General features: G+C 40.3%; 1 protein-coding gene across 2 annotated transcripts in view; it reads left to right on the top strand.

Annotated features, from left to right (window-relative positions):
* The window catches only part of BTBD7 (BTB domain containing 7), a 74,510-nt gene that overhangs the window by 14,691 nt on the left and 44,899 nt on the right, over positions 1-14,920 (top strand). For both annotated transcript variants that reach the window (XR_014002524.1, XM_081172657.1), the window contains exon 2: positions 11,878-12,066. Coding sequence is in view for 1 of the 2 variants with exons in the window: in XM_081172657.1 (XP_081028783.1) it covers positions 11,985-12,066 (82 nt within the window). In the remaining variant the exon portion in view is untranslated. The remainder of the gene's footprint in view (positions 1-11,877; positions 12,067-14,920) is intronic.

The raw sequence follows: 14,920 nt of genomic DNA on the forward strand, positions 1-14,920 counted from the left end.
ATACAGCTGTGCTTCTTACATGGACTAGGAATTGTTTTCATTTCACAGGATGGAAGAAAACTAGAGTAGGAAAGTGACTTGAACACTCTGAGAAGATAAGGAGAACTGGGAAGCTTAGCTGGTGATCAAGTGTCCACACTGTTCAATTGAAACAAAGTTTATCTATTTAAAGATCACAGTAGCACTGCAAAAGACAAGCCAGATAATCCTCTGCAAATGGTAGAAATGTCTCTTATTTCCCACTGGTGACCAGTGGTCTGTAAAGAGCCATATGCACAAACTTCAGTGGATTAGCCACAAATCAGTCAAAATCAGCTATGCTTGCGGTTTCTAACCTTACCATCAAAATAAGTGGGATATAAAGGGCTGTAATTTTGGTTGCATCAGTTCTGGAATTTTGAGATTTGGAAGGAAATATTTTGTGAACTATGCCATCACAATATTAGTGTGAAGCATATAGTTATACTTAAATGGAAAGTAGTTCAGTAAGAGCGTAATTACCATTTCTATGCTAATTCATAAATAATTTTCATTTGAGGTTTATTTTCCCAAGTATATTTTTTCCTTCAAGCTAAGGTTCATTTCAGAATTACAGGGAGGTCCACCTGATGCAAATTGAAATATATAATTTCCTCTTGGTGGACCAAGAAATTAAACAAATATCCGAGTTGAATTCTCAACAGGTAAAATTACTCTTTGGCTGCAATTCTATGCATCTTATTTATATGTAAGCCCCATGCAACTCAGTGGAGCTTAAGTAGACATGTAGAAGATGGAACTGCTAAGTAATTCATTTTTCTTGATCAGTGAATTCCTTTAGTTTCTTATAACATTGATTGTAAACATAGTTTCCTTTTTAAAGTGGTGTGTTGGACATTCGTTCCGCAGTCATGGGTACTTGAGTATTGAATCACTTACTAGTATATAACAATGATGTCATTTGTTGTCATACAGGCTTTTAAAACTAGGCCAAGATTATTTTTGATAGCTGATGAGCAATTCAAATGCAACAAAACACTGTGGTGCATGTGTAGGGAACCTCTGGACCTCCAGACATTGCTGAGCCACATCTTCTCTGGACATTGACCATGCTTAAACAACAGATATAAATGTCCAACCTATAGAAAATGAGTATGGGGAAATCATATAACGTATACCATTACAGGGTCAATGTGCTGCGTAATGTGTAAACTGTGGCATTTTAAACTCTTAAAAACATGATTTCTCATCTCGGCACACTTGCAGCCTCGTGGTATTGAAAGACAGAATTAGCCTTTGGTTAAAACCTTGCAACCCCTTTTTGGTGCAAGTGATAAACTTTGAAAGGAGCTCTCCCCCCCCCCCCCAATGCTTCCCATGCTTCTATATTGTACGTGGTTTTTCAATTTCTGTGTGTATATTTGTTTTTGAAAGCCACTTTGTGACCCTCTTGGTAGTAGTCTTATAAGCTTAAAATGCTAAGTGAGTAACCAATTCTAGACTTGCACATTACATGAATCCTGCATTCTGGTTGCAGGAGTTTGTTATGTGGTTAGAGAATAAATAAAGGCAAACTATGATCTGATTGCCAGTTTTGCAGTGTGTTCACACATGTTTTGAGCCATGCAGTTTCTGTAAAAGTTAAAATTTGTGAAGGAACCTTTAGTTTAAGCAATCTTCAAACATAGTTAAAATTAACTATGAGAGGCCAGTGTCTATGGATATCCAGGAAACACTGCATGAACACTATCACTCTGCCAAGGATTACATGTGTTTAGTTCCAATCCTACCAGAAATGCAACTTGAAGAAATGTAGTATCTGAATAGAACTCTGCTCCATATTGTCTGGTAAAGAAAATGGGGGGGGGGATAGAGAACTGGGTTGTAAATAGGTTCCTCTGTCTTTATGTATTAATGGGTAATAAAAAATGATATCCCTGTTCAGCGAAGTTTTTAATGTATGATATTTTAGTGTTTTTTTTTTGGTTTCTATGGAAGCCGCCCAGAGTGGTTGGGCAAACCCAGCCAGATGGGCGGGGTACAAATAATAAATTATTATTATTATTATTATTATTATTATTATTATTATTATTATTATTATTATATTATTTGGAGGGCTGAAAAGTGAAAGATCACTTAATGGAGATAAATGCAAGAATGCATTGGCACCCACATACAGGATTTGCATAGGACAAATTTCAGGAACATTTAGCTTTTTAAGCAGAGAATTGGCACCCTCTACTTAAGGAAACTTGGGTTGTATACTGTAGGCATTGCGTGACATGAAATAGTAGAAAAGGTACTAAGAGTCATTTCATTGACTTTTTAGTAGGGTGTACAGAGGGTGTGTGTGTGTGTGTGTGTGTGTGTGTGTTGCCTCACTCTAGCATTAATGAAGTGTTAAAATTGTTTGCTTGTGGGGAATGGGTTCATTTAAGAAATATTTACCCATTGTACTGCTGTTTGTCAACCCAGTTATAAATTGGTGTGTTTATGCTAAAGATGTTTCTGCTAAAGAAGCATAGATGGAGTGCCATAGAAATATAGATGGGGTGCTATAGAAAAATATTGGCTCAGTGAAACTAAAATTCCTTTGCATAGATCTTATATACCATATACAGACTTAATGACATTTAATCTTTGAGACAGATAATTTTCTCTGACATGGAAAGTTGGCAGAGCACATGTAGTCATGCATGTAATTGGAACAAAGTTCTAAAAGGTAAAGATGCCTTTTGGCTGGTCTTGCAAGGAAGAAGAGGTTGGTGCTGTTTTATCTTATAGAAAAAATAAGAAATCACTGTCTCTTCAATCACACTAATAATTCACTTAGTTCATGCATTTTCTAACTTTAAAGATTAAAGTGGATTCCAGAAAATAAAAATTCGCATAGTTGAGTAGACTTGAGGTACATTAGCCCCTAGTATTCTTATTCACTCCAGTGTGTGTCATGCCCTAGCTTCTACTTTGCTTCCAGAAGTGTGAATCTTGTAAATGTCAGCTGAGCTTTAGTTGAATGGAGGGACAGGAAATTTTCTGAGACTACAGAGATGGTTTGAGTTCCAAGGGGGAATGAATGTACCTGATTATTCCCCAAGCTTCTTATCCACTTCTTATCCAGCTTTTTCTAGTTTAGTCAAACTAGAAAAATACAATCTTTCACTTAGTTTACACTGATCTTGGTTTTACTCATCTTATTGAATGTACTATACAGGCAGTATTCAACAAAAGTTGAACAAAAAAGCTTAACTGGCAACCATAAATTGCATCCATATCCTCACTAGACAGCACCAATTCAGGGCTTTAAAATCAGTTAGTTTTTTACATGGAAAAATTTGGGCCAGGAAAGATGTGAGGCACTTGGCTCTCCAGAAGGTGCTTGCGACATTGGAGAATATTAAAAGATAATTTTAGATTGTTACCCTGCTGCATTTGGCCATACATTCAGATATACCATCTCTGGGCAATCTTGAAATATCTAGGCAGCTGGAAAAACAGATCTCAATTTATTATAAGCAGTTAAGGGACAAATTATTACCTCCACTAGATGAACTGAACAGAATTTGGAGTGTGGAGGCACAAATCAATTCCCAACTTAAGTGAGGACAAAGACTAGTGGCATCAGTTCAAAACAACCACTATAAGCTAAAGTTATACCACAGTAGTCATCAACCTTTTGGGAACATGTGTCTCAGGTCTATTGTATGAGAATGTAAACAGTAAGAACATAAGAAAAGCCCTGCTGGATCAGTCCAGTGACCCATCTAGTCCAGCATCCTGTTCTCACAGTGGCCAACCAGATGCCTCTGGGAATCCCCCAAGCACAACAGCATTCTGCCCACCGGTGATTCCCAGCAACTAGTATTTAGAGGCACACTGCCTCTGATATTGGAGGCAAAGCATAACCATTGGGATGACGAGGAGGTCTTGATTTCCCTGTCCTTGAGTTTTGGCTAATCCTCTCTTAAAGGCATCCAAGTTGGTGGCCATCTGCAATACACTTGCAGCTTTTTTCTCCAAGCTCTGAACCATGCAAGAATGGTAGATCTGACCCTTGTCCTAGGGTCTTGTCCTATTGGGCTTTACCCTACTGTTACACCGCTGTATCGGCCAATTTGTGTTGTGTTATATGTACACAACAGCAAGCAAAGCCGTGTATGTGTATGGGAAAATGTAAGGTTTGCAGATCTATTATAATGGATATAGTCTGCTAGAAGAACACAGTGCTTGTTTTTTTGTTTTGTAATTTCTCAAAACAAGTTAATAACAGGAAAGGGTTTTGCAATTTACGATCTAGTGTAGTGTATCTGGATTACTTTTCCCTCTCTCCCTTTTTGACTCTCACATTATTATAACATTAAAAGCCAATCTGTCTAAATAACGTTAGTTCACACATTAACAGGCTTTGCATACTCTGAAGATTTGGCTGTTTCATTATTCTTCTGAGAATACCCATTTTTGGAAGAAACAGAAGTTTGAAGTATTTGGCTGCACAACATTCATTTTTTGTTTTGCACCTTGTCATTTAATCACTTTGAAGTCCTAGTGGAAAATAGTATGAAAATGCTGGTGTTGAGAGGAAACTTGTATACAAAAGCATGGCTGTTACCCAAAGCCCAGTTGTACACAGAGCTTTTGTTAGGCTGGGGACTCCTGGCTATAAGCCCAGATGCCTCAGATTATTGCCAGTTTCCTTAGACATTCTAAAGTTGTGGAATGGTGGGAACCTGAGATGTTTGCTGTATTGCAGACCTAGGTGCTGACATATTACAGTTTGTCTTTCTTATTTAAATTCATCTTCCCTAAATATAGATTTCTACTGGTTTTTTTAAGTACAACACTGAAAAGCTGTTAACAATTTGTGGGAGAGTAATTTGCATATTTATTGTGGCACGAATCATGTACATTTGTTATGTGCTGAGTATTGTATTTGGGAGGAATTGGCACCTCCTCGTGTTTCAGTTAGCAGTAAACGTGAGCTAAAATGTTGGGTATATAACCATCATCTTCGAAATCAATTGAAAGGTACTAGCTGTGGTTTTATGTTCTTCCCAAAACTGAAGAACGGAAGGAAGATAACTTTTAAACATGGATGCTAGGGCTCGAGAAATATTTCAGATTCCTTGGCTTCAGTACTCCTTGGAATTTTTTTTCTACTGCCAGCATTACACTGCACATAGAATTGAGTAAATGGTCAAAATTCCTGGGTGCTGCTGTTGCATTTCTAGGTGATCAAGCACATTTCATTTTTCCAGTATTGATGTGTGATAAATGATAACTTTGGAGCAGGGATTTTGGAACTGGGGCTGAAGGCAACTTTACAGTTAGGCAGATGCAATTTTTGGTGCTTATCTCCATTTATAGTACTGTATGTCAAAAGCTGGGTTACACAAATTCTGGCTGGCCTTAATAGCCGAGCCAAGATGCTCATCTTGAACCTAAGCCTCACTGTGTTCAGTGGGGCTTACTCCCAAATAAATGTCCATGAGCTTGCTGCCTTAGCTGAGCCCATGAACTGAGGGAGGGCAGCATGAGCTTGTGTTCCTGCTGGCCAGCCAAGGGTAACGCAGAGGGAAAGGCAGGATCTTGTTTGAGGGGTGGTAAGCTACTGGCTGCCAAAATGGCCAGCGCAATCCACATCTCTAACTTGAAGCTGGGGAGGGACGCAGACCGTCTTTGTTGTATTGAGCCCCTGCCAAAAAACCTCAGTGTAACAGTATGGGTGATTCCTGCTTGGTCTGCAGCTTCTATATAGAAAGGGCGGCTATATCCTCTTGTCATAGCTGTCAAGTGTCCCTTATTTGAAGGGACAGTCCCTTATTCCAGCACCATGTCCCGCTGCTGTCCCTTAAATGATGTCCCTTAAATTTCAAAGGAAGCAGCTCCTCTCCCTCCCTCCCTGCCGGCCAGGGAGGAGGGAGGCTCCAACTGTGTTGCTTCGCTGTGTTGCTCACCTAATAAGAACGACTGGGGGTGGAGCTTGCATGCCTTGTGTGTGGCTAGTTAATGCAAGCTGAGGGTTTTTTTTTAATGCTGGACACCATTTTGTTGCATGTGCTGCTGCAAACTTTGCAGTTCAAAGCCAGGCTGGGGAGCCATCTTAAGTTGAGACTGCATAGGCCTTGTGGTGCATGTGATTCAGATTCTATTCAGTTGAACCTCTGGTTACAAAGTTGGTTGGACAGTGTTCTCGAAGCTACCCAGCCTGAGTTTGACCAGACTGCAGGAGGACAGGAAGACTGGAGTGCCTGGAACAGGTGAGGCTGCAGGTCCCTTATTTTGGCTGCTGGTCCCTTATGTTCAAGGCTGCTGGTCCCTTATTTTCAAATCTGTAAGTTGACAGCTATGCCTCTTGTCACCCTTATCATGTCATGGGGTGACAGAGGGGAAAGTGAATCCCTAGTCAAGAGAGAGCCTAAGCTGTGTGTCTGGCGAGTTTCTCTGAAGAATTGCTCACCACATTAGTGAGTAGCCACTTTAAGGGAAGCTTTCTGTATATTGTTATAGCGCTGCTATGTAACATCAGGGACTGGTTAGTGAATAACTTTGGCCATGGACATATTTTCCTAATTGCCACAGGAATCGTAGCTATTGCTATTGTGACAGTGACGAATTCACTCTGGTATATTAACATTGTTTAGTGACTGGGCTAGATGGACCTTGATCTCGCAAGGCAGTTATCAGTGTGTTTTTTCACTGGTCTTTTATCACCATTGAAATAACTGTGCAAGGGGGGAGGGTATCAGCTCATCTGGCACACATAAGAGGTCCTTGTAAGAAGAACATTGAGTTGAGTAGCCTTTCACCTTTGCTCCTTTTTAAAGTATTCAGACTGTAGCGGTGATAATGCTAACAGACTGTGTTGATTTCTTCCATCCAGAGAAGGGACAAGAGCATAGTTGAGTCATTAGCTTGGGAGTTTTTCTCAAACTAACCACGTTTAATCGGGGAACTCCTATTCTTTATTTAGCAAGAGAGAAAAAACCCTATCTTTTCAAAATGGCAAAAGGAATTTCCACCTGTATGAAATAGAGGTTACAACAGTGACTTTAGTTGTAAGTTAAAACTAAACGCTAGTTAAAACTAAAACTAAACATCTTTTGTACGTCTCCATGCCAACTGATGCTATAGCCTCCCATGTCTGGCAAGGGTGGTTCAATACATATTTCTGCCTACAATGGAGCAGTAAATGATGTCCTCCCCCAGTCAAGGTGCATAGTACCCAACCAAGGCTGGTCAAGCTACTTTGGCATTTCAGGTAAAAAAAATCCCAGAAGCACCTCTCTCTCTGGCAGTAAAAATAGAACATCAGTAGATTAAATAATGCCCTTTCATGACACCCAAAATCAGCAGCCTGAGGCAAGAATCTCATTCTACCTAATGGGAGGTCTGGCTGTGAGCCAGGCTAGGGTAGAGGGCTGCCTTACCAGGACTTGAGCCCTGGGATCAGTTGCTGGAGGTAGGATGAAGGATTGAGGGTGAGTCTAAAGTCCAACAGGCATAAAGTACTGATCTTATCGACTAGGAAATGGGCAGAAGCCAATGCCCCTAGTATTTATACTCACACTAGCCATGTCAGAGCTTTTGTACTGCATGCTAGCCTCCATTGTACCTCCATTGCCTTCTGAGCCTGAAGAGAGTTCTTAGGCCCGAATGTGTACACAGCTCTAAATAACTGGTCTGGCTACATCGGAGCTCCTGGTCATGAGGTTTCCTGCAGATGCAGTAGCCATAGAAATAACTATGGTAGTTGGCATAAGCAGTACAGGAACAGGGGCAAGATGAGACATCCTGTAAACAGATGTGACCTGCCGCTGGATTTTAGGGTTTTTAAATGACAAGTGAAAGAAAAAAAATAAGGTACTTTATGGCTCATGCTGAAAAGAGGGTATTAGTTAAGTGTGTGAAATAGCTCAGTGGTGCAGCACGCGCTGTGCCTGCACAAGGTCTCAACTTCAGACCTTGGCATCTGCAGTTAAAAGTATCAGCTGATCGGAAAGACCTCCTCTTGAGACCTTGGAGAGTTGCTGTCAGTCAGAGTAGAGAATACTCGGCTAGGTGGACAAATAGACTGTCCTGATATAAGGCAGCTTCCAATATTATTACTTCCTGTCTGTTTGTGGTGTTTCATCAGAAGTAAACCCTCATGGTGGAGCCATAAAAATGAAAATTGCACAATGCCAGGACTCAGTTCTAAATCTGCCCTAGCAAAGAAGTATGTTTTTATTTGTTATTCAAAAAGATCAAAGAAAAAGTATATTCATAAAATAGTATTATATAAATTATCTGTACATGAGACAATACTGTACTTAATGTTAAATAATTTAATGTATTAGATACTGAACTGACCCTATTTATAACTGATAAGTATCAGTTGTGAAAATTGAGGTATATATGTTAATATATTTTGTATTGCACTCTTGTCAGACATTTAGAGTGAAAGAGTAAATGAAAATCTGCTATAAAAGCAAAGTTTCATGTTTCAAAATGTCTCCTAACAATTTACTGTATATGCATTTGTTTGTTCTTGCCCTTCGTTATTCCAATAAAATACAAAGAAGTTGTCTTCTATCTGCCTTCCTTCTCTTACTTTTAAGTTTACAAGCTTAGACATATAACCCATTTCCTAAACTCTGGAGAGCCAGGAATTTATTGACAGCGTAGGGAATTTTTCCACTTTCCATCTTTGCTGATGTTACTGTTTCTTGGTTGTCTTTGGAAATTAGTCTTTTGCAGTATCCGGATACTGTTGCAAAAGGGTCTCTGTGGAGCTCTGACAAAGGATGTTCTTTATTTCTGTTAGTGCAGGCTCCCAAAATATTTTAATTATTGCGCATTCCCAATCATGTGAAAGTTTTACATTTCCAACACTGGTTGCTTATTGCTAGGTGTTTTTTTGCTCGTGCAAGTTGGGTCAAGTTCCAGCGAATCATGATCTTATAGAAATTTCCCTTGAGATTCATGCAGAACTGTTAATTTGTAAAAGGAATTGTTTCATTTCAGCCAAATGTACCCCACAGATAAGAAAAAAGATTGGCCCCTGTGGTTGTGGAGGCATAATGCACAGCTTATGATGCAGTATGGTATGTTGCAATTTGAGAAAGGTAAAACATGTTTTTCTGGAACAAGTCCATTTGATCGTGTCCCCTTCACAGCATTGCTGACCATGGTCCATTTTAATTGAACCTGAGTATATGTATGTAACTGTCTTTCTTTGCAGACAGGACCCAACAAAAAGTGGTGACCCTTTGTCAAAGAGAGTTCCTACTTGCCCATGTGCATGGCTTGGTTACTGGGGTCATGTGGCCAGAGCAGCACAGTATCTCAAGATCTGTCTGCTATTTTACTCACTCTCACACACCCAGTTTTTTGTTAGACTCAAAAGCGCTACAGGGAAGGGAGTGCCTCCATTGCTTCACATACAAGATCCTACATGCAGCACATCTCATTTTGTAGGTTTACATATCACAACTCAGTTACATTTACTTACAACCACATGCATCTCTACTCTTTATTTTATTTCTGAAAATACTTCTGTACTGCTTTTCATGTGGTTTACCGAAGCAGCATACAGGTTGATCAACAATGTTAGGTTAAAACAAAACAGAATATACCAAATAAGTTGCACAAGCGCAATAAATAGAGCCAGCAATTCCCAATCCACAAATTCCTAGGTGAACAAAAGTGTTTTTAATTGCCATCAGAAATATGTTACCGAGGTGCCTGTCTGGTCCCTCTGGGGAGACTGTTCTATAATGCAGGCACTGCTGCAGAGAGAGCCCTTTTCCTGCTTGATGCCTGGTCAAGTAGAGCAGGCTGAGGCACTTCCAGGAGGAGTTCCTCTGAAGATATGAGTGGCTTGGCAGGTTCGGGTGGGATGATGCATTGCCTTAGATAATGGGGTCTTAAGTTAATTTGAGCTTTATAAGTCAATACCAGAACCGTAAACTTGGTTCACAAGCAAATTGGCAACCAGTGCAAACTGCCAATCAGAAAAGGGTAAAGGTAAAAAAGGTAAAGGACCCCTGGACTATGGGGTGCAGCGCTCATCTCACTTTAGGCCGAGGGAGCCAGTGTTTGTCCACAGACAGCTTTCTGGGTTATGTGACCAGCATGACTAAACCGCTTCCGGCGCAATGGGGCACCGTGATGAGTGCCTAAGCGCACGGAAACACGGTTTATCTTCCCACTGCAGCGGTACCTATTTATCTACTTGCAGCGGTGTGCTTTTGAACTGCTATGTTGGCAGAAGCTAGCAGAGCAATGGGACAGAGCAATAGGAGCTCACCTCGTCTTGCAGATTCGAACCAAGGGTATACTGTACTAGCAGCCTTCTTGGCCCCAGTATTTGGCCCCAGTTGCAGCTTTTGATCAAAGCCTAGGAGCTGCTGCCCCCTATAGAGCAGATTACAGTAGTCCAATACAGTGGTACCTCGGGTTAAGTACTTAATTCGTTCCGGAGGTCCGTTCTTAACCTGAAACTGTTCTTAACCAGACGTGCCACTTTAACTAATGCTGCTGCTGCTGCTGCCACACCACCGGAGCACGATTTCTGTTCTCATCCTGAAGCAAAGTTCTTAACCCGAGGTACTATTTCTGGGTTAGCGGAGTCTGTAACCTGAAGCGTATGGAACCTAAAGCGTATGTAACCTGAGGTACCATTGTATCTGTCCCAAAGGTGTATATTTTTAGGACCCATCTTATTTATATGGGTGCAAGTTGTTTTTAATGGCTTTTAATGTTGAGACCTGCCCTGGACCTTGGGGTGAAGGGCGGGTGATAGACAGACAGACAGACAGACAGATTTTCAACAGCACTTTTTGTGTGCTCATGAGTTGCATAAAACCACTATACCTGCACATCTGAAACATTTATAGGAAGTGATTTTTTCTCAGATATCATTAAGAATATAAAAATGTACATCTAAACAACAATTAAAGCTGGGATAGCATCATCAAAGGCGCAGGAGGACCTGAGTTGAACAGATAACTTGGTATTAGATGATGGCATATTTTCAGCACAAGGAAAGTGTGCAGTAAGAACTGGTCCCTCATACACAGCACTTTATTGCCTTTATAACCCAACCAGTTAGAAACTCGGGTGTATATAAACTAGGCGCCAAACAGCACCTTGAATCTAGGTTGTGGTTGCCCCAACAGAATATCTGTTCACCAGATGGTTGGATTAAATGACCCTCGTGATCCCTTCCAATGCTACAATTCCATCATTCTATGGTCTCTACTGCTTGACTGTAGCTTGCTCTTACAACAATGTACTTGTCCCAGTATGCAAGAAGGAGAAACACACACAGTGGAAATGGAAATGGAAATGGTATTAACTATGGAGTAAGGCAGAGGTTTTTAAACTGTGGTCGCTAACCTGGCACCCAGAAATCGCCATGTATTTGCAATTGGACCCACACCGGTAGCAAAAAGGACCTGGCTAATTTTGAACACAGAACCCAACTTTTCTCCAAGGTACTTAAGGTCCTGCATGGCAATCCCGTGTTGGGTTAAGCTGACGGAAATAAGGCCATCCATTGAGCTGGGAAATAGGATTGTCTTGAAAATGTCCATATTGGCTACCACAGATTTTGCATTTATTTAAACTGCTGTGGTTTAAATGTAATGTGTGAAAACATTTTAAACATTTTAAAGCTGCACTATTCCCCACTGAATACAGTGGGATTTACTTCCGAGCAAACATGCATAACATTGGGCTACCAATCTCTTAAACTGTAGCAGCACTGCTGATTTTGCTTTTGCATTCTAAATGTGTTTTTCTCACTCAGGCATTTGTCATAATGAATGTTCTCTTACTGAATTAAGTACAGTATTAAGTACAGCTGTGTACTTGGGAAGACAGCAGTGATTATGATTATTCTTTTTTTTTGTTCAGAAATGGAGGCAAAGAACCTACCTGAGCCATGTCTTGAAGTTTTATAATGGATTATGGAACTGTGTGCTGATGAGCCAGCAAGTGGAATGCCTGAGTGACTGAAGAAAATGGGTGCTAATGCTTCGAACTACCCTCATTCGTGTTCCCCAAGGGTAGGGGGAAATTCTCAGGCACAACAGACATTCATAGGTAAGTTTCTCCTGTCTTTAAGTTTTAATTTCCAGGGCATAGGTTTTCTTGTGATATCTGTAAGAAAGAAAGAAAGAAAGAAAGAAAGAAAGAAAGAAAGAAAGAAAGGAGAAAGACTAGCAAGTTATATAGATCTAAGATACTAGGATACTGTGAACTTTGTGGGTTCACACAATTTCCATTTATTACGTTTATGAGTCATTCTGTAACAATGTTCTCTGAGCAATGAGCAAATAAAAGGACTTAACAAAATCATAAATAGACTCAAGTAAACACTAAAAGCCAACAACCAGGGCAGCACAATGTAACTCTAAGCATATCCACTGACATAAAAGCAAAATAACAGTCTTATAAGGTTAAAACATGCATCCAACCAGCAGAGATTAAAATTCTTTTCGGCACTAAGTAAAAGTTATTTAACCATCAAACATCAAAACCTCATCAAGGCTGTGCAAAGTATTAGGCACTGATTTTTTTAAAAATGTAGGGTTAGGGAGAGCATCCTGTAATGGGGGGGGGGGCACAGTAGTGAAGATTCTCTGCTTGTGCAGCCAATCTCTAAATAGGATTAAGAGGCATTTGACGAAGGGCATTCACTGATGATGTTAGATATATGTAGGAAAATACCAAGCCATGCAGGTTTAATGAGTAAAAAACAGCACTTTGATTTGGCCCCAGAACTCAATCTGGAGGCAAGCAAGGTGAAAAAGAACTGGTCTAATATGTTCATAATTGGTAACTACCATGGCAAAATTGTTTTTATCTGTTTTGGATGTACTTTGTAATTACAACATTTGGAATACTTACCTTGAATTAAATGCATTGTAGTATTTATTCAAACTCCCTGGATGGCAAAATCAAAAAGTGTCCATACAAGGTGACAATGGTCTCAATGTCAAGAGAGCATGCCTAGTCTCTCCTAGACTCCCTCACTAGCTCCTCCCCTCAGGTGCAGCAGGAAGGAGTGTGGAATTTTTCACATCTCTTTTAAACTAGCCACACTTGTGATGTCTGAAGCCTGACAAACCCATTGGCCTTCTTAAGTATGGTTAGCTGAAACACGCCAGCTTCAAGACATGGGTTATGCAGCTATCTTGTTCCAACTAACCATAGCTAAGACCAAGCACAGTTTAGAATGTGGCCGAAATGCTAAACTGTGGCTAATTGAAATCAGAAGTAAAAATTCTCAGTCTCCTTAAGGCTATGCCAAAGGAGAAGATGGGATGCATGAGACAAAGGCTTATGCATGTAACAATAATCCAGTGTTTATTGTTATTTGGGTCCGCGTTGTTGTTTTTTACCTCGTTCCTTGTTTCTTCTGTGACTCTAGTTTTCATCTTGCCCTTCTACCAGTTTCAACAGTGTGTTAATGGTGCTGCCTTGACCTGATTTTCAGTTTCTCCCACAAGCAACCTTCTGCCCCACATCCAAATATTTTGCTGTGAGTCTCCTGTCTAGGGGCAGTAAATTCCCCTTGCACATGTGTCATCACTTGGATGGCATTGGATACAACCACAGATTTTTGGTCCTAGAGATATATCATTCTATTGTTGTAAGTTCCACATGCATGTTACATCTAGGCTCATAAGCAAGCAGCAGGGTGGGCTGGCGCAATCCCAAGTCCCACTGTAAGTAAAGTATATGTGCATTAGTAATAGGAGTGAACAAGGGTCACTTTAGCTTTATTGGGCAATCAGCTACCCCTTAAAATACAATTTGCTCAGCTGTGTGTGTAAGCTGTGGCATGTGGAAGTTGTTCTAAAGTTCAAAGTGTTTTGCAAGTCAGTTTCTCATGGATAATTTTTTTCTCTTGGCTGCCACAAAAGGCCAGATCAGATAAGAAGAACGCACTTAACAAAAATGAGTTCCACCCCCCAACATTGTGGGGCTGGAAACTGGTAGGAGACTGCAGATTTCAGAATTAAAAACTAGGCTTCCTGCAAGTTTGGTGTTTGAACTCCATGATTTTGTCAGGTTTTGCCTCTGGCACAAACTTGGAATAAGCACACTATTAAAATAATGTCTCATTGTTAGCCCATCAGACTTAATAGCAAGATTGTTCTTGCTCAAGGTAAATCTTGGGTATTAATTAACCCTAAGTCCTTTGGAAGCTTCCCTTGAAGCCTCAATTACTACTTGAATATTTCCAACTTGCAGCAAGCCTGGTTTTTGTTCACTTTTCTCTGGAGCATTTTTTGAAAGTCATGTTAGATCTTTTTTGTTTGAACTGCCTTTTAGGATCCATGGTAAAATGGCCCCAGGTGTGTGTAGCAGGGACAAAGCAGGGTTGGGCTTCTTTTTCAAGCTTTCCTTTAGAAAGCTACAACCAACTTTTGGAATTGAACAGGGAAGAGTCTGAATGCAAATCCATATTAAGAGGGTACTGAAAGTAATTACAATGAACTTGCAGAGTATCTTTAAAATGGATTTCAGGACAGTCCCAAAAGTATTGTTCTATGGAAATGTAAGAATTGTTGTTGAGTTGCTTTCTTGGCCCTTAATTAAAATGGAACAAGCATATCTATGTAGGATTTTATACGTAAGCAAAGCAGATTTGTTTCATGCCTTCTGTGAAACAATGAAACTGTTGCAACATAACGTAATGTTGCCGAGATTCAGCACACCCTCCATCATAAAGCTTGCAGATTAGTGTAACCTAACAATCTAATCCTCTTTGTCACACAGCTGACCTATCCTCCTGGACCTCCCAGGTGGAAATGTTGATTTGTTATATGTTAATTTGTTACCTGGCAGGGCATCCTCTAAACATGTTCTGTCCTGGACTCAGCCATTTAAATGGTAATAGCTGCTGCAGGACAAACTTCAGGAGACTTGATTGCATATGATGTCATCC

The sequence above is a fragment of the Podarcis bocagei genome, assembly GCF_964188305.1.
Source record: "Podarcis bocagei genome assembly, chromosome: 1".
NCBI classification, from domain to species: Eukaryota; Metazoa; Chordata; class Lepidosauria; order Squamata; family Lacertidae; genus Podarcis; species Podarcis bocagei.